The sequence below is a fragment of the Condylura cristata genome, unplaced genomic scaffold (genome assembly GCF_000260355.1).
Source record: "Condylura cristata isolate star-nosed mole 26May11 unplaced genomic scaffold, ConCri1.0 scaffold00020, whole genome shotgun sequence".
Taxonomy (NCBI): domain Eukaryota; kingdom Metazoa; phylum Chordata; class Mammalia; order Eulipotyphla; family Talpidae; genus Condylura; species Condylura cristata.
Genome location: NW_004567121.1, coordinates 37198026 through 37215276, shown reverse-complemented (window position 1 = coordinate 37215276; position 17251 = coordinate 37198026). Strand labels below are relative to the sequence as shown.

The 17251-nt window shown below is 58.4% G+C and overlaps 2 protein-coding genes across 2 annotated transcripts in view; one reads left to right on the top strand and one right to left on the bottom strand.

The window, feature by feature from the left end:
• Positions 1-9426, bottom strand: part of PDIA6 (protein disulfide isomerase family A, member 6) — a 54661-nt gene extending 45235 nt beyond the window's left edge. Inside the window, exon 1 of the mRNA XM_012727366.1 lies at positions 9273-9426. Coding sequence (XP_012582820.1) covers positions 9273-9426 — 154 coding nt within the window. The remainder of the gene's footprint in view (positions 1-9272) is intronic.
• The window catches only part of KCNF1 (potassium channel, voltage gated modifier subfamily F, member 1), a 10088-nt gene continuing 2261 nt past the window's right edge, over positions 9425-17251 (top strand). The window contains exon 1 of the mRNA XM_004686074.2: positions 9425-9496. Within this exon, the coding sequence (XP_004686131.1) occupies positions 9425-9496 (72 nt within the window). The remainder of the gene's footprint in view (positions 9497-17251) is intronic.

The following is a 17251-nucleotide window of genomic DNA, read 5'->3' as shown; positions in this document are numbered from 1 at the left end:
TGTGTGATGCTGCTGGGAGCCGAGAGCGTTTGCTCTGGCTAAACCAACAATCTGCTGAGATCCTGGGGTGCCATTCTATTCTTTGCTGTGAGTCATCAAATGTATTTTAAGTTATTTTGCTTGGTGGAGACGCGCGGCTTCAGGATATGTGAGGAGGTGAGGAAGAGGCGGTGGCCTGCAGAGCGCCAGGGCGCGGGCTCCCAGTCCCCGTCCTCCCTCTTCCTGCTGCTGGGCCCAGAGCGTGACCTCCACCTTGCCCATTTGGGGCTCCTTGGCTCCCGGGGCCCACTATCAGGCCTTCCCTCACTGGCATCTGCTCCTCCCTTGGAAACAGGTGCACCTGGTTCCCCTCCAGGGCGCGTCCTGGCACACCAGCAGGCAGGACGGGTCTGAGCCCACTTCTCTTTTATCTGGGGGAGCCTGGGGGGCGGGGGGCGGTGGCACTTGTAACAGCGAGGTTCTCAGATGGAAAGAATTGCTCTGAGGGCTTCTGGAGGCGCCGGGGAGTGCCTGCGCCCCATCAGGCTTCTGGGAGGGAGCTAAGCCATCAGAACCAGGCAGATGGCACTTCTCAGTTCCGCTATAAACGCCGAGACGGTCTCAGGAGAGAGCAAAGTGGTTTTCCCCTCCAAACACTGAACGAGGGGAGAGGAAGCTTAAGAGTTTATTCCACTCAACACCAAGCTATTTTGGTGTTTTAAAAATCCTGGACGGCTGCTCAGCTGCCAGCGCAAAGCAGCACAGGCTGGTGACTTAAACAACAGAAATGTGTTTTCTCAGAGGTCTGGAGGTGGAGACCTGAGATCAAGCTGCCGGGGGGCTTGGCGAGAGCCCCCTCCTGCCTTCTTATGGGGCCTCTCTCTTAGAAGGGCGCCGGACCTGTGGGATCAGGGCTCGGCCCTGATGACCCCCGTTACCTTTCACCACCTTGTTAGAGGCCCCAAATCCAAATATAGGTGCATGGGGGTTTCAACCCACAAGTTTTTTTTGGGGGGGGGGTCACAATTTAGTCAGCAGCAACTCTCACGCCAAGTTCCAGACGGGGGAGGTGGCGGGGCTCAGCAGTCAGACAGATGTGGGGTCAGACCTGCCTCGGCCCCATAGCTGAGGGCGCTGGGCGCAGTGTTCCCCTCCAGCCTTGCTCCTGTCAGGTGGGGGAGCAGACCACAGCCCCAGGGCCTGGAGGATCCCCAGGGGAGCGGCCCTGGGGCCCCAGAGGCTGTCGCTCTCAGCCTGTTGCTCTTTGCATGCTGTAGAGGTTCATCTTTTTAGGGTCCTCTCTGCACCTCCATCCTGGAACTCCAGGACGAGAGCAAAGGATCTAGGAGGGGCCTCCGAGCTCTGCTTGGCCAAAGCCTCAGAGTTGTAAGATGACCTGGGGAAAGGCCAGATTTACTTGTTGGCAGGTCACAGATATTCTTGAGGGCGTTGGTCAGTCAAACCTGATTGACACCTACTATGTGCCAACCCAAAGGCAGAGGCAGGTGTCGCCTCTGCTTAATGACTCAAGTCTCTGGGCAAGGGAGGCCTCGGAGTCTCCTGCACCTCACCGCGGCCCCTGTGGCTCCTGCGGCTGAGCAGACCCCCCCACACACCAGGCATCACCCTCGGGCCCCAGGGGCTCACCCCTCTGGGGGTGGTGCCCAGTGGGATTCCTACCTGAGTCCCTGGCGCCTCAAGAGATGCCCGCTCAGCCCCCAGCAACCTCCTCCTCCCCCTGCCCATCTCCTGCCTCGGCGTCCTGGTCGCCACCAGCCACGTACACCCGAGGTCCTGCTCACAGGGCCAGGCAGGGACTTGCAGCAATAGCACGCAGGAACCCAGGGTGGGGCCCTGTTCTCCGTGCCATCTGCGTGCAGTGGGGCAGGGCCAGGCCGGGGGGCGAGGGAGGGGACAGAGCTGGGCCGACACACCCTGGAAACACGGCAAGTTGCTGGTGTTGAGGGCTCTGCAGTGTGACAGAGGCGGGACTGGGTGGGAGGTCACCCAGCTCCAGCAGGAAGGTAGTTTGGGATCAAGTCTTAGCAGGTGAGGGAGCTCCAGGCGGTCACTCGACCTCTTGGAGCCTCAGTGTCCACCTCTGCAGGCTGAGCGTGTAGCCCCAGGCCCCTGGGGCGTTGGCGGAGCTCTTGAGAAACACAGAGCCCTATGTGGGCTGTAACCGGTGATTAAAGATGGCTTCTCCGCCCCGGGCTGTCTCTGCGAGCGCGACTGTCCCCCCAAAGTCAGGCTGAAACCTAAGCCGGTGAAGTGACCCTACTTGGAAATCGGGTCCTTGCCGGTGTAACTGAACCAAGAGGGGTGGGTCAGGGGGGGTTCAGGGGGCGGGAAATCGAGTGGCTGCTATCCTGAGGAGGTTAGAGCTTTCGCGGCCTCGAGAAGGCTGGTGTGGGGCAGTGGTGCAGCTGCGAGCTAATGAGAGCAGGGTCAAGGGCCCACACGCGGGGGAGGGCCAGGCGGGCCGGGGCCTGCTGACTGGGCTTGGGCCCCAGGACGGGAGAGGGCAGCCGTCCGCTGTTTGAAGTGGCATCGTGTGATTGCTCGGGCAGTCCCAGCCAACGACAATCCCGAGCCCCTTTCCAGCCAGAAGTCCAGACCGTGACTGTCGCAGAAGAACGCCCTCGCTGGCAAGCGCTCACACAAGCACGCGGACTCATAGCGGCGGTGGGGTGGGGACCGGGAGAGGCAGAGCGTCCTGCTCCTGCAGACTGGGGGAGACCTGAGGCGTCAGAGCTGCAGGGGCCCGGTGGCTCCGTTCCGGGGCCTCGGGGGGCTGCACTCGGAGCCCCCAGCGTCGGGCAACCAGGCGTGAGCAGCTGGTTCTTCCGACACTTGGTCTCTCGTGAAGTCCTGTGCAGATGCGGGGCAGATGTGGAGGCAGAGATGCTAGCTAGCTGCCCTCCTTCCGCTGGGCTGCTTCAGCCCCCAGGGCCGCCTCCCCGCCGCCCTTGTGGCTCAGGGTCCTGACCGAGACCCACAAGAGGGCGACAAAGTGGTGTGTGCAATGTCCAGGTTACTTCCTAGTGCACCATTGCCTGTCCTGCTCACCCTGTCAGCCTTTCCCACCTCAGCTGGGGCGCAGAGGTGGTTCTGAGGGGCAGGGAGGGGCCAGTGTCCACCAGTTGGACAGAGAAGACAGCAGGGGAGGGCCGGCGGCAGGCGGGAGCAGCGTGGGTCCCTGGCGGGCCTCACAGTCAGACACCTGCCAGCCCGGGACACGGCCACATCCAGACTATTCTACTTCAAGCCGCTGTGCTTAACCGCAGCCAGGCCTGAAGAGGTGCGTGTCTTGCGGCCTCGCAGTGAGCTCAGGCCTCTGCCTGTTTGCGATGTGGGTCTACGAAGTCCCTTTAAGAGCCTGCTATTTACTGCTTCCTCTAGACTTAGGTTAAGACTTCTAACGCAGTCAACATTGTCTCTCCTGCTTGTAACTTAGAATGCCTTTTCATGTGAAACCAAGTTTTGGGGAACACTTTGGAGATAGCCCTCTTGACAAGCTAAGTACTTGGTTTTTTTCAGGCCACGCAGATTATGTAATCTGGTGGTTTCCTTTGACTTTCAGGAAAATGAGGGCCAGGGATTTTAACCTGCCTTACCCCAGGTGTCTTCAATCCGGTTTCTCCCCCTGCAGTATTTAGTTTGTTTGTCTAGGGACTTGTGAATCAACCCTTGGTGCCCTCTCTCTTGAGCGCCAGAGAGCTCCTTCCCTCGTTGGGACTCATTCTAGTGTTTTCTCTGGGATGGAGGGTGGCCCTCTGTGGAGAGCTCTCCTGCAGAGCTCTGGCACACCAGATTTTTTTCAGCTACTTTATGAAGACAACAACCTAGGGCCTGACAGTGCAGTAGGCCAGGGGAGCGGGGGAGGAGGGGCCGTGACGCGGTGCTGGGAGTGGTCTGTCCCTTAGCTTAGAGGTGGCTGCGTGGGTACAGGTGTACACTTGTATAAAAACAAACTGAGCTGCCCTGTGAAGGTCTCTGCACTTCATCAGTCAGAGGTCAGACCACAGTAAGAAAAAGAATAAAGGTAGAAGGAGCCTGGATCCCTGAATGGTCCTGTGGAGTAGAATTTACCTCTGGAGCTATGAAAGAAAAGTACCAATTCTTATGATTGGCATCTTTATCTTTGAGGGAGTTTTGTTTTAGTCATTCAGCTTGAACCTTAACTGATATACTGCTAAATGTAGGGGGCTAACATTTCACTTGGTCCTCATTATTCTGAGCAGGTGGGCAGAGGTGCTCGGTGACTGTGTGCATGCTCCTTCGTGTGGCTTTTGTGGGCTCTCTGGGCATCAGTTTTCCAGAGAGTGGAAAGAACAGGGAAAGAGGGAACTTCCTCCCACAGTGTGAAGCCCTGAGGTAGTGACTTCCCACCCACCTTTTTCCTACTGCCCTGTGGGCTCTGCTGTGGCAGTTCCCAGTGGTAAGGAGGTTCCGAGACCCGAAGCCTGCACCTGCTGGCGGTGCCCGGGGCTGTGGCTGGCGACCCGCCTCGTGTCTCCCCCGCCCGGCGCTGGGCGCTGGGGACGGGTGCAGACCCAGGCTTGGGAGCGGGCAGAGGTGGGCAGATCCCGGCTGCTGCTGGTTTCTCTGAGTCTGGGGGCAGCTGTGGATCGACAAAGATCCCTCTTGCGCTTGGTCCACTAGCAGACACTTCTGGCACCCGCTGTGGGGACGGGGGCTCAGAACACAGGCCAGCCCTGCCCTTGGGCAGCTCGCGGTCTAGCTGGCTCAACACCCGGGCAAGAGCAGCGCTGGTATCACTGTTTGCGTTACGTCTCCTGGAAGTCAGGCGCCTTTCATACCTTACTTATTTTCACAAAATCTTCTAAAATGTTCCAGTTCAGAGTGGAGCACACAGACACTTGAAGAGGCAGCGCTAAGCACGGACCCGGGTCGTCAGGTCGTCTCTCTCCGAGGGGACCTTCGCACCGCTGACGGAGCGCAGCGGCCGCCGCGGATGGTCAGTCCCCGCTGCTGCCGCGCGGGCTGCCCCCCCCCCGCCCACCCCCCTCCCCCCGCTGCAGGCTCCAGAGCCGGGGTGCAGATGCGTCTTCATATCTCCTGAGTTGCTTCATGGAAAGCACCAGAATAAACGCAGGGCGGTAAGCACGTTTTCTTCTGCCCATGGACCCCGCTCAACGGGGCTCTCAATTACCGACCTCGCTCCTGCCTCGGGCTTCTCACCTTGTTGCTGAGGTGAAAACCAAGAAAAAGTCTTTCTCGTGGTAAAGAGGCAGCAGTCAAGTCCAGGTCTGCCGCAAGTGGTCAGGTGACGGTGCATGGCTAGAGCAGCCAGGACGCCCCAGGACTGACCCTCCTGACGCCCGGCTGCGGAGGGGGACGCCGCTGACCCCCGTTTCCTCATCGTTGGTCCGTGCTGGGGGCCAGCAGAGGAGCAAGGCGGGAGAGGTCCCCTTCGGGGACCATGGGAGCAGCACTCCGTGGAGCGCGAGATTTGCTTTCGGTACAGTTTCCTCTCTGAGAAAACAGAGGATGTAGTCATGTATTAATCAGAAGAAATTAGCATAAATAAGGCTTCCTTTCTCACTTTAGTGATTAACTTTTGCTAAAAAGAGGAAACAGGCTCTGAATATGATATTTTAAAACTTTCAAGTCAGATTATCGAGCTAGAGTTGACATGACGTAAAGCGCAGGTGGGTAATTTTGTGAGATTTGCAGACGTGGGCTGTGGAAACATCACCACAATGAAGACTGGAATGTTTGCCTCACCCCGTCCTCTCCCTGGGCCCATCGCCCTCGCTCCTCAGCGCCTGGCGACCTCTTGGGTTTCTGAGGTTGAGCTTTTGCCTTTTTCTGACGGGCGCGTCAGGGAAACAGCAGCTTTCCACGCTGGCGTTTCCTGCTGACAGAGCGCTTGGAGCCGCCGTGACTGAGCCAGTGTGCTGGGGTTGCTGAGTCCCTGCTCTGCCCCAGACTCAGCCTCCTGTCCGCAGGGGCCGCGTCACGGCTCATCCCGCCGGACTACTCCAGCAAGGCCCGAGAGGGTCCGCACACGGCTGGTGATTTCTCTGGGTGAATACCCAGCCGTGAATGACTGGCCCGGGCAGGCCGTGTTCGGCCTTCGGAGAAATGCCTTAGCTGGTGGCGAGGCGCCCCGGGCCGCGGCGCGGGGCCCCAGCTGTGCCGCATGAGTGTGTTGAACATGGTCTCTCTGGGTTTGGTGCTAGCCCGCATGCAGGTGTGTCCTGGGGAGTTGGGGTGCTTAGCTACAGTCACGTAAAAGGCAGTGCACTCCGGGAGACAGGAAAGAGACCTCTGCAGAGCGCAAATGCTGTGATTTTTGCAAAAGTCAGACATTGGGTAAATCGGCACCCTCCTGTTTCAAAACCCAGTAAAAGCAAGGTCTACTTGTTCAGCGGCTTATTTGGAGCGAGCTGCAGGGTGGCAAACGGAAGGTGGTTTCCCCTGTAGAGACCATCTTCCTTCTCGGCTGAGGACTGGCGCTCCACCTGCTTGGCCTCCCTCTGTGCTGTCACCCCAACGTTAGCACTTCAAGGGGGGTGGTGAGGACCCCACGGGCTGGTGGGCTGCAGCTTCTTGAGGACAGAGCCCCCCGTGGGGGTCAAGTCCTCCCCGGCGCTGGGGTGATCTCCCTGTTTGTCCCGTATTCGCGCCCTGTCCTTCCAGGAGGCCAGCACTGCGTGGGGGCAGGGACTGTTCCCTCGGCCTCGCGGTCTTGCAAGTGCTGGTCAGTAACTCCCTGCGGCTGGGGGGGCCGCGTGCTCGCTGGCATCTGCACAGGCGCAGGGGGAGAAAGGGCCAAGGAGCCAGGCAGCGGCTTCCAGGCCCAGTGCTTGGGGGAGGTGTGGGTGGCTGATAACTGGAAAAAGTCAACACTTACCATGGAAGGGACTTTTTTACATGGGGGAGCTCTAAGGAGACAGCCCGCATGCCATTTTCTCCTAACCCCCAAGATCCTCGCGGTGGCCGCCCCGGGAAACAGGAGGGCCTCTTTGCGCAGGGCTGCCCCTCCTGGCGGTCACTCAAGGGCCGCTGGGAGAAGGCAGGCGTCGAGGTCGGCGGGCAGGTGCAAACGAAGACACCAGGACTCTTCCAAGTGTCCAGCGGGACGGGACCTCCGGGGGCCTGGGAGATTAGGAAGCTGACACGGAACGCAGAAGGGGAAGGGCCCCCGCGTCCAGGAGGAGAGGGGCTCCCCGCGCTCACCCCGCACTCGTGCCTTGGCCGGGCTGTTCGCGCGGCCGCCGCTGTCTCCCTAACGCCGTGTGCAGGTGACCGGCGTAGGGCACCGTGAGGCAGCCCCCACCGACACCCTCCACACCAGTGTCTTTGGGGTCACCTGCTGCTGGCACACGGGCAGCACTTCATAGCCTGGGTTCCCCCGAATTAGGGTCTGTGGTGCCTGCAGGCTGGCGGGGCAGGGAGGCCCAAAAAGCAACCGAGCCCCCCAGGAATCTTTCCACGTTCCCGGCCCCCCCTGCTTTGTCTCTCCCACGGCTGTTGCACCCCCCTGTGCCGTCCAGTACCGGCCAGTCCCGCCCACCACCACGCCATCGTCTCTCCCAGTAGCGCCTTCTATCCCGCCCTGCAGCCCGGGCGTGCCCACTCACTGCCCACTCACACACGTGCACACACCCACGCGCCAGGTGTCCACACCAGGCCCGCGTGCCCTGCAGGTGATGGCCGCGGAGGCTGATGGCGCCACAAGCCTGATGGATTCACTCGCCCTACAGGCTTGAGGCATTTTCTGCCCCATTTTGCATGAAAGCGAGGTTGTCCCTGGGTGGCACCCCAACCCCCTCCCCTCCAGGCTACCTGGGGTCAGATCCTGGGCCTCTTGGCCTCTCTCCACTGCTGGCCCTGAGCTTCTGGCTGGAAAGTGCTCCCTTCCCCCAGCTGCTGGTTAATTTCTCACTCGTTTTTTAAGGCTGAAGTGACGTTTCTGAACTTATTTTTCTTCGTCTGCAAAGCTAGAATCATCCTCATGTGTTCTGTCTGGTTACCTGTCTGCAGACGACCTGTCTGTTCAGGTCATCATGAAGAAATACTGGGACAGGGGCTAGAATGATGGAATTTCCTTGCTCACAATGCTGAAAGCTCAAGACCAAGATCTTGCTGCGGCCTGGTTTCTGGGAGGCCCCCGCCCCGCTCGGCCTGGCGCACGTGGCCTGTCTTTGCACCACAGGAGGTATCTTGTCTTTCACCTGAGTCTGGGTGGTGCGTGTCACGGACGGTCTCCAATGTCCCCAGTCCAAGTTGACAATTCTAGATGGATTTTAGATTCAGATTTTTCTCCAATTAAACACGACCCAAGCAGCCTGTATTCTACCCAGTAACAGAGTGCCGGCGGGCGGCCAGGGGCTGGCAGCGGCCTGTAACCAGGCACGTTGACATTTATGGGCCATCGAAGCGTCTTCACGCTGTGGGCTGGTGAGGCAGGATGGGAGCGACTCACCCGCTGCCCGGGGAATGCCCAGGCCTGCTCCCGGATGCCCGTCTCGCTGCCCCTTGGCTAACAAAGGGAAATAGAGTTTGAAGAGAAGCAAAGTCGTTTACTTTGTCGATGAACTGAGGAGCAGCAGACTCTTGCCTGAAAGACCTCATCCTGCCTTTGGCAGAGGGCAGGGGTATTATCCGGAGTCGGGGGGCCAGGAGGGGTGGGGGCAGGGGTCAGTGGCTGATGGAGCGTCCCTTGAGGCCAGCCGGCTTCCACCATCCCTGGTGGCCAGCAGTCAGATGTGCTCTTTCTAACGATGCTCTTTGCCTCGGAATGTAAGAAAGCTTACCTTGAGGCCTAGACAGTAAATGAGGAAGGGGCGACCTTCCTTGCTGCTTCAAACCCGGGGAAGACTGCAGGTCAGAGGCCCAGGACCAGCGGGCCAGCGGGGCCAGCGGGGGGGTGGTCCCCACTCAGCACCCCTGGCTTTGGTGGAAAGAGAAGGGAAAACAGCAGACGGAGAGGAGCAGGCAGGTTGGGGGCTTCCTCCTGCAGCCCGCCCCTCGGGCCCAGGAGCTCTGGAGACGCCAGGGCAGCCTGTTTGCCTGGGTGGGGGCGGCGGGCAGCGGGGGACGGCCTCGAGCATAGCCAGAGACGTCTGCAGGACCCCCCGGCGGCTGCTGCTCTGGAGGCCGCTGCCTCCGCCTGAGCTGAAGCGCAGCTGTTTCTCTGGCCCGGGGTGTAATTAAAACCTGTCAAAGCAATGGGCCGGCGCGGAGGGGGCTTCGACCCACGTGTACGTGTGAAGACTGTTCTGTCAGCGGTGTTTGGAGCCTGGGAAGAGCACGCTCACGCGAGGGGGCTGGAGGGCAGTTCCGCCTCCCGAACCAGGGGCCGGTGGCCTCGGCCTCGCTGACGCCCCCGAGTTCACGCGCCTGCTCTGGGCCGCCGCAGACGCCGACGGCTGCAGAGCTCATCCCGTCGTGAGCGTCGTGAGCGGCCGGCATGCACGCCCGCTCGGAAGGGACCTTTCGCTCTGCTCCCGCTGAGCCAGAGAACCCGCTGCGGGTGGAAGGGGTGACTTGGCAAGGGTGGCTTTGATCTCCGTACTTACTCTGCACACAGTGAGGAAAGGGAGGAGGCGTGGAAGCTCCGTTTATGACGAGTTATTTTAGGGACCCCGCGGTCATTTCAGTATCAAATGGCAAGTGGGTTGCTGAGAAGGCCCAGCTCTTGCAGGGTGTGGGGGTGACAAGCGGTTTTGCTCCACCCTGAAAGATGCTCAAGTTGGGTCACCGACAGGTGGGCGACTGGCCGTGATAGTGGACAGCGAGCATCGCCGGGCCTCACCGTCGGGCTTCGAGACGGCCCTCGTGCGCTGCTCACCTCTCTCTGGTCTCATTTCTGTTCTGCTCCGTCCAGTTCACAGCTGCACGCATTGACTCGGAGTGGTTAGATGACGTGCACAGAGAAGGCGGCTGGCCTCAGAAGCCTCGCGTTTCCCAGAGACCAGCCCCCTCCTTGCGGGCAGGGCGGAGCAGCTGGCCGTCCAGCCGGCCTACCTGCGGAGGTGGGGGGAGCTCGCGGCTGGGCAGACTGGATCAGATCTCTCTCAAGGCCTTGAATCTATTCTGGAAACTCTTTCGCAGGTTGCTAACGCCTCCCTGACATTTTCTGTAGATATTTTGAAAGCACGAAGCTTATTTCAGAGGCTTCTAAAACACAAGTCACGCGCTGTGGGCTCAGGATGGGCCAGGCACTCCGAGCCTCCAGATGCAAGCAGCCAGCTCGGTCCTGAGCACTCCGGCCCCTTTTCTGCCCCGGGCTGATGAGCAATAGGTGCTCATGGGAAAAGACCACACGCGCTTCCTTTCTTCTCAGAAAAGTCATCTGGCTGGGCCCTCCCTGATGGCGCAGCGGGTTAAAGCACAGCACTAAGAAACTTAAGCCACTTCCGCACGAGTTCGATTCCCGCCTGCCCTGGAGGTGACCACATGGCGTGGCAGACCTCTCCTGACCCGCCCGCTGCTCCCCTCAGCAGTGTGCTTCATTGACCTGCCTGTTCTGCTCCCCACTCTGTCTCTGGTGAATCCTCTCACCCTCCGCATCTCTGGCCTGTACCCCAGTTCTGTATGAATAAATAAATAAATCTTTAAAAAAAAAAAAAAGTCATCTGGCTGGGCCTCGAGCGTGTTCTCTCTCCTGTGGAAGAGGAGACAACAGCTGTCCGACTCAGGGCGGCCATGTGGCGAGCCGGGATTCGAACTTAGTCTTCGGACTCGGGGCCCCGCAGCCAGGTGGCTGTTGCCGCGTGGTCTCAGGGCATGGCATCCGCTGTGAGGACTAGGGAAGGGCCCTTCCCCGCTGCGTTTCCTGTGCGCCTCGCCCCGTGACGCCCGGCCGGAGGCTGCGTGTCTGCTCGGCAGGCTGCACCCCTGGAAGTGGGCCGGCCTGAGCTTCCTTCCAGGTCCGAGGATCTGGGGCGCCAGGCTCCCTGGAAACCCGGCGCCTCTGAGGGCCCATCTGGACACACGAGAAGTCCTACGTCACTGTCACCCCCTCTGCTCCCCGAAGGGCTCTGGGGCAGCCTGTGCCTGACGAGGGGAGCCCCGAGGACACTTAGGCCGAGTGCAGCTAACGGCTGGATGTCAGTTGGGAGAAGGTGCGGAGCTCGTGTCATCAGAACTATTTGGTTCTCTTGTACTGAAACATCCCACAAATGACAGTAATTATCAAGTCCTGCCTGACATGACATTTCTCCAAAACATGAGAAGATGTTCCGGAATTTTCTCTTCCCCCTCCCTCTCTCATGCCTCCTCCCTCTCTGCTCAAGTTCATATTCACGTTCACTCACTTTCCGCGTCCCACAGCACGTCCCTCCTCTCCCCACTGACCCCACGGTGTCCCCTCCCTCCCCAATCTCTGGCCAGGAGCTGACCCGGGGCTGGGATCCAGGACAACATCCTCCAGCATGGCTCTGAGGCCCCGAGGCCCAGGGCCCTTTGCTGCACGCCCTGGGGGTGAGGGGGGCTGGGACCGCCACGCCTCGGGTCCCATGGCCAACGTGGCAGCTGATCTTCCATAGGAAACACTGGCCGTGCACACTGCGCCCAGACAGATCTGTTCCAGAATCATTAGCTATTTACTTAAAAAACAAACAAACAAACAAAAAAACCCTTATTTTTTAAAGAGTGGTTTTAGGCTTGTCACAAAACGGAGTGGAAAATGTAGCGTTCTTCTACACCCTCCCCACAAGGTGCGGCCTCCCCCACCATCAACACCGTACCGGGGTACGGCAGTCACCATCCGCGAATCACCACCGACATACCACCCTTGCTCAAGGCCCTGGCTACTCCAGGCTGCACTCTGGGTGCCTGGACGCCTGTGGGGGACACAGCACCAATGTAGAGCAGACAGCGAAATCCTCAGCGCTCCGTAACGCAGCCGGCTCCCTGCCCCCATGGCCGGCCACCGCTGACGCTTTCACTGTCTCCACAGCTTTGCCTTTTCCACATGGTCAGAGTCCTGCAGTATGCAGGATTAGTGCGGTTTTATGTGAGTCTTAACTTCAGAGCATGTCAATTCTCTGACTTTGTTCTTCTCTTTCAATATTGAGTTGTCTAATTTAGTCTTTTGCTTCTCCTAGGAATTTTTGAATCTGTCTCTTAATGGCCACCAAACATGTTCTCAGGCTTCTGATTGGGATTGCATTGAATTTATAGATCAAACTTGGAAAGAACTGATAGCTTGGTGAGCCTTCCTATCCATGAACATGGAATAACTCTTCATTTATTTAGTTTTGCTTTAATTTCTTTCATCAGAGAGTTATAGTTTTCCTCATAAAGATCTTAAACAAAATTTCGACAGACTTGTACCTTAGCATTTCATTTCTTAGGGGGCGGCTAATGTAAATATTAATGTAATCATGGGTGTGAGTCAAAAGGGAGATTGTTCTCGGTGGGTCTAGTCTAGTCAGTTGAGTCTCTCAAGGAGAGTTGGGCACTCACTGAGATGAGAGCAGTCCTGATGCTGGCCTCAAAGTGAAGCCCCCCATGAGTTCTATAGTTGCAAGGAAACAAATTCTCCCACTTAGCAGTAAGAGGATCCTGAGCCTCAGATAAGACGTTAGCCCTAGCCCACACCTTGAGCAGAAAGAACCCAGCTAAACCTTGGCCCGATTCCTGCCCTAAGAAAACTGTGAGATAAATGTGTGTTTGAAACTGTTGTGTTTGTGGTAATGCCTTACACGGTAACAGAGACCAGGTCCTTCTTCTGCTGTGCTGAGCTCTGGGATTAAGGGATTTGGAGAATGCCTACGAGCTTTTATATTTTTTATTTTTACAGTGAATATATATTGATTTTGCAATGTAAGAAAAGGAAAATGCTAAAGAACTTGGTTGGGGAAGAGGAGGATTCTTTGCCCTCCACACACTCAGTGTGCATTAGAAGTTCGCTCAAGGAAGATACCCCAGCCTCTCCCAGGGACTGCCGGCCCCAGGCTGGTGAGGCCTGCAGAGCCTTCCTCTGTTTCCTGTGGTCTTCCTTCCTCACAGCATCAAAGCAACCCAATCTCAAGCCCAGAGGGGGCCCTCCCTCCACCCCCAAGGCACCAGCTGGTCCACATGGGTCTACACTCCTGGTCTGACATGGGTCTACACTCCTGCCCTGGGCTCAGTGCTCCCGCCCACCACCAGGCTGAGTGACTCACCGCTGAAAGGAGCCAGGGACAGAGGTGCAGGGACTCGAAGGAAGTGGGCCCAGCCGGACAGGGCCCAGGAGACTTTGGGTCCCTCCCTCCTTCTCCTTCCCCTTCCTCCCTCCCTCCTCTCTCCCCTTCCTTCACTCTCTCTTCCTCCCTTCTCTTCCCTCTCCTGTTCCTCACTCTTCTTTCCTCCTCCCTTTGCTTCACATTTTCAGCATCTTATAGCTCATAAAGCCCTTTCACACCCAGTCTTATATTTGTTCCTTAGGAGATCCTAGAGTCCAGAGGGAAAAGGTTATAGTTCCACTTTGCACATGAAAAACGGAGGCATAGAAGAACAAAACTCCAGGAGTTGGGACAGGCCCCCCAGGGTTCCGTTGAATCTCCTCCCTACTCCTGTCCTCCCTCCAAAGCCCCCCCCCCCCCCCACTTGACTTCCAGGGACACTCGGACACTAGGTTCAGACAGGGTCCTCTGGCCAATCAACCCTTTGGTCCCTGAGTCGAGGAGTGGCGGTTCAGCAGTGCCAATAGCTACACAGCAAATAACAATGTAAGTGTTTGATGGAGAGCAGAACTGAATCTTAATGAAAGTTACTAAATTCAGCAAAACACAAAGACATTTTAACAGAACAGAAGTGATTATTCCATATAAAGGGACCAGATTACAGCCTGCATCAGTTTTTGTCTAGACAAATCACTTAGATACACATGTGCTGGTTTTAATTAGCACTGTGAAATTAAGCATTCTGCAGCCCCAAATGTTATTGTTCAACAAATAAAAAATACATATTTAATAAAGAAAATGCGGTGCAAACACTCACGTCTCACAATGCTTAAATAGATGGTGTTTTTTCCCTTCCCTATTTAAATAAAAACCCACATGAGTCAAAAATTTCTTCCTTTTGCATCTAATAGAAGGTTTTGTGTTCCCTCGCCCCCCCCCCGCCCCGTGAAATCACAAAATGTACAATTCTGATGGAAATAAAACCAAGACTGAACATAACACGGCAAGAAACTCCATTTTTAGCCCCAAAGTCCAGACTTTTCCTCTGGGTCAGCCCTTCAGGAAATTCTCCTCAGGCTTCAGCTCTGGACTCAAGTTTCTGTGCTGGAGCAACCCACGCTGAGAAGACAGCAGGTCTCTGCTTTTCTTATCGTTCGGCACCCCCCCCCCCCCAGCTAAGGCTTGATAAACCCGCCCGGCCCGAGTCAGATGATGAAGGGTCGGTGTCCAGAGCCCTGGAGGACATGGGAGAAGCCAGCAGGAAGTGGAGCCGGACACCGCAGTGTGAGGAAGGGGGAAGGTCTCCGCCTGCTGCAGCGTCATCACACAGCCGGGCAGACCGCCGACGCAGGGCCGCCACGGTAGAAATGTATATGCCCAGGGCTGTGGGGGCTGGAAGTCCAGACGGTGCCGCCAGGGCTGGGGGGCTCTCGCCCTGGTTCACAGGCGCCAACCCCTTGCGGGGTCTGGGCGTGCGCAGGGAGCAGGGAGCCCCGGGCACCTGTTACAAGGCCACAGCCCTCTCGCTCAGCCCCCTCTTCTCACCCCGCTACCCTAAGTCACCTCCTTGAAGCCCCTCTTCAACACAGCTGGGGGGCAGAATTAGGGCCCTCATGAGGAGGGAGGTGCCACAAACCTGGAGGGAGCCCTGGCAGCAAGGAACCGGCACAGGTGACCTGCGAGTGACGCTCCTGCCAGGTGAGTGCAGAGGCCCTGGGTGAGTGACGGTGGCGAAATTAATAGCCCAGGTCTCAGCTGGGTCCTCACCTGCGCAGAGACTCAGAGTCCACACCCTTCTTGGGTCCACCGTGCCTGGCTGGTCACCCTTGGGCGCTGCCGGCCCAGTCCCCTCGCCGCGTGCCACCCTCACGTGGCCTTCTCCCAGCTGGGGACGAGCCAGGCGAAGCCGGCCAGGGGTCTCCAACTCCTGGGTCCCTGAGCACTTTGGACAGAGGGCTGGGGGCTCCCCCTGCGGAGGGAATGCGCCAGCCCCCAATGTCTGGTAACTGCCGCTGCTTCAGGCAGCTGACCACCGCTCAGCGCCCCTGTAGGGAAGTTCAGGGACCATCGCCCTGGCTTAGCTGTTACCCTACCTCCACCCCCCAACCCCCCACCCCAACTGACCACGGTTTGCTCCCTACAAGCACGAACCCGGCCGCCAGCCACACCCAGATTGGGATGGGCGCAAGTGCACCTGTGCGCGCCTTGTAGCTCAATAAATTTGTGAGTAGATGACTGTGTGCATGGTGTTTTTAAGCCCGTTAAAGAAGCTTAAACGGAGATGCAATTTGGACACAGCCATGCGGATATCAGGAAGCAGCGAGCCCGGAAGTAGCCCAGAAAGGGCTGGAAGATGCATCTGGGGCGTGGGGACGTGGTGGCTGCCCTGTGTGGAGAAAGCAAAGGCCCGGGGCAAATCCCACCCGCCTCCCCTTGCCAGCTGGCGATCAGGACCTGGGAGGTGACGCTGCGGCCAGGCTGTGGTGACCAGGGGCAGACGCCCCACTTTGCCGCATGGGGAGCTGAGAGATCACGTGGTCCCGGCATCTCGCTCCCTCAGAGAGCTGCGGTGGGGGTGGTGAGGGCAGCACAAGCCTTGGCGGAAGTGCCTGCTGGCGATGAGCAGACTCCGAGCCCGGTGCACTGCGCCGCTCTGTGCCCAGGCTCCTACTCTGTGGGGCCAGGCCACTTAAAGTGGAAAGGGGAGATGCAGTAAACTTGGTAAAGACATTTCCCCAAACACGGGCGGTGCGGTGCGTGCTAATGCATCCAGTTTTGCACGGTCTCACGAAAGGAACAAGGATGGGCAGCTTGATTTCATGACAGAAACTGAAGCTAAGAACCCCTGCCTAGAGTATATTTGGAATAGACTTGCCTTTTAGAGACATTTCTGGCTCAACAAAACAGCCGAAGCGCAGAGGCTTCCCCATGCCCTCTGGCCTGGCCCCGCCAGGACGCCCCCGCCTTGAGTGGGGCCCACAGAGCTGTCCACGCCTGCTACTGGCGGACTTAGGCTGCCACTTCGTGGTCACCCCAAGTCCCTTTGCGCCGGGTTCCCTCTGGGTGCGAATTCTGGGTTTGGACAAAGGCCTCACGACAGTGTCTTCCACTGCAGTGTCACAGCCATCTCGCTGCCCTGAAAGTCCCCCGAGCGCTGCCCATTCATCGCTCTCTCTAGGATCTTTTTTTAAAACAGTCTCCAGTCCATAGAAAATGCCCAAGTTTGCAGAGCCGGCGAGGCCGAGGCTGTTCGCGGTGAACCAAGCAGGGTCTGCAGGCTACAGGAAGCTGTTGGCGGCCCTGGGGAGAGAGGACTGCTGTGGCTGCCAGGCTCGGGGTGGGCAGAGGACTGTGTGCTGGAAGGACAGGCGGGGTTTGGCGACAGTGGGGCCTCAGGGGCTCTGGAAGCTGGGGGCGGCACTAGACCTGGGGACAGCCAGAAGGAGAGACCAGCAAGACCAGAAAGCACAATTTCAAGGTTTCAGTAGGGGGCAGTTAGAAGGGACCGGTTAAGAGGTGCCAAGCTGACCTCTGCTTCATTTCACTGGGTGGCCTTGGGCAAGTCCCTTCTCTCCTAGGAGAAGGCTGGACTGCAGTGTTGCAGAAAGGGCAAAAAGTGGCACGCACAGCAGGGCAGCGTCAGGGCAGACCGAAGATTCCCGAGGGCAGGCTGAGCAGGAGTCCAAGCCAGGAGGCTGCCTCGCTGGGGGAGCTGTCTTTGAAAGGGATCTGGCCACGGTTTCCTGCTGAGCAACAGGCGCTGCGTTTTTTCAGTCTGGCCAAACTGCAGGGAGAGAGAAACTTCGCAGCCCGAGCCCACTGGCCGCTTTCGAGTTGGGGGGGGGGGCTGGTGCCCCGCGGCGCCGCGGGAGGGGCTGGCGACCTGCGTCTGCCCAAGGTTAACCCATCCCCGGCAGCTGCCGCGTGCCTTGCAGACTTTCACCAGAAGAGGGTACAGTTGGAAAAGCTCTTGACGTCAGGCTGGAATTCCTATTGTGTTTCTGATCGGCTCCGGCAGAGCAAGCCCAAGTTCGCTCTCCGCTCTGCTCCGGACTGCGTGGGTCCCGCGGCTCCGGACACGCTGGGCGCGGGGGGCGCACGCGGGGGCCCGCGTGGCTCGGAGA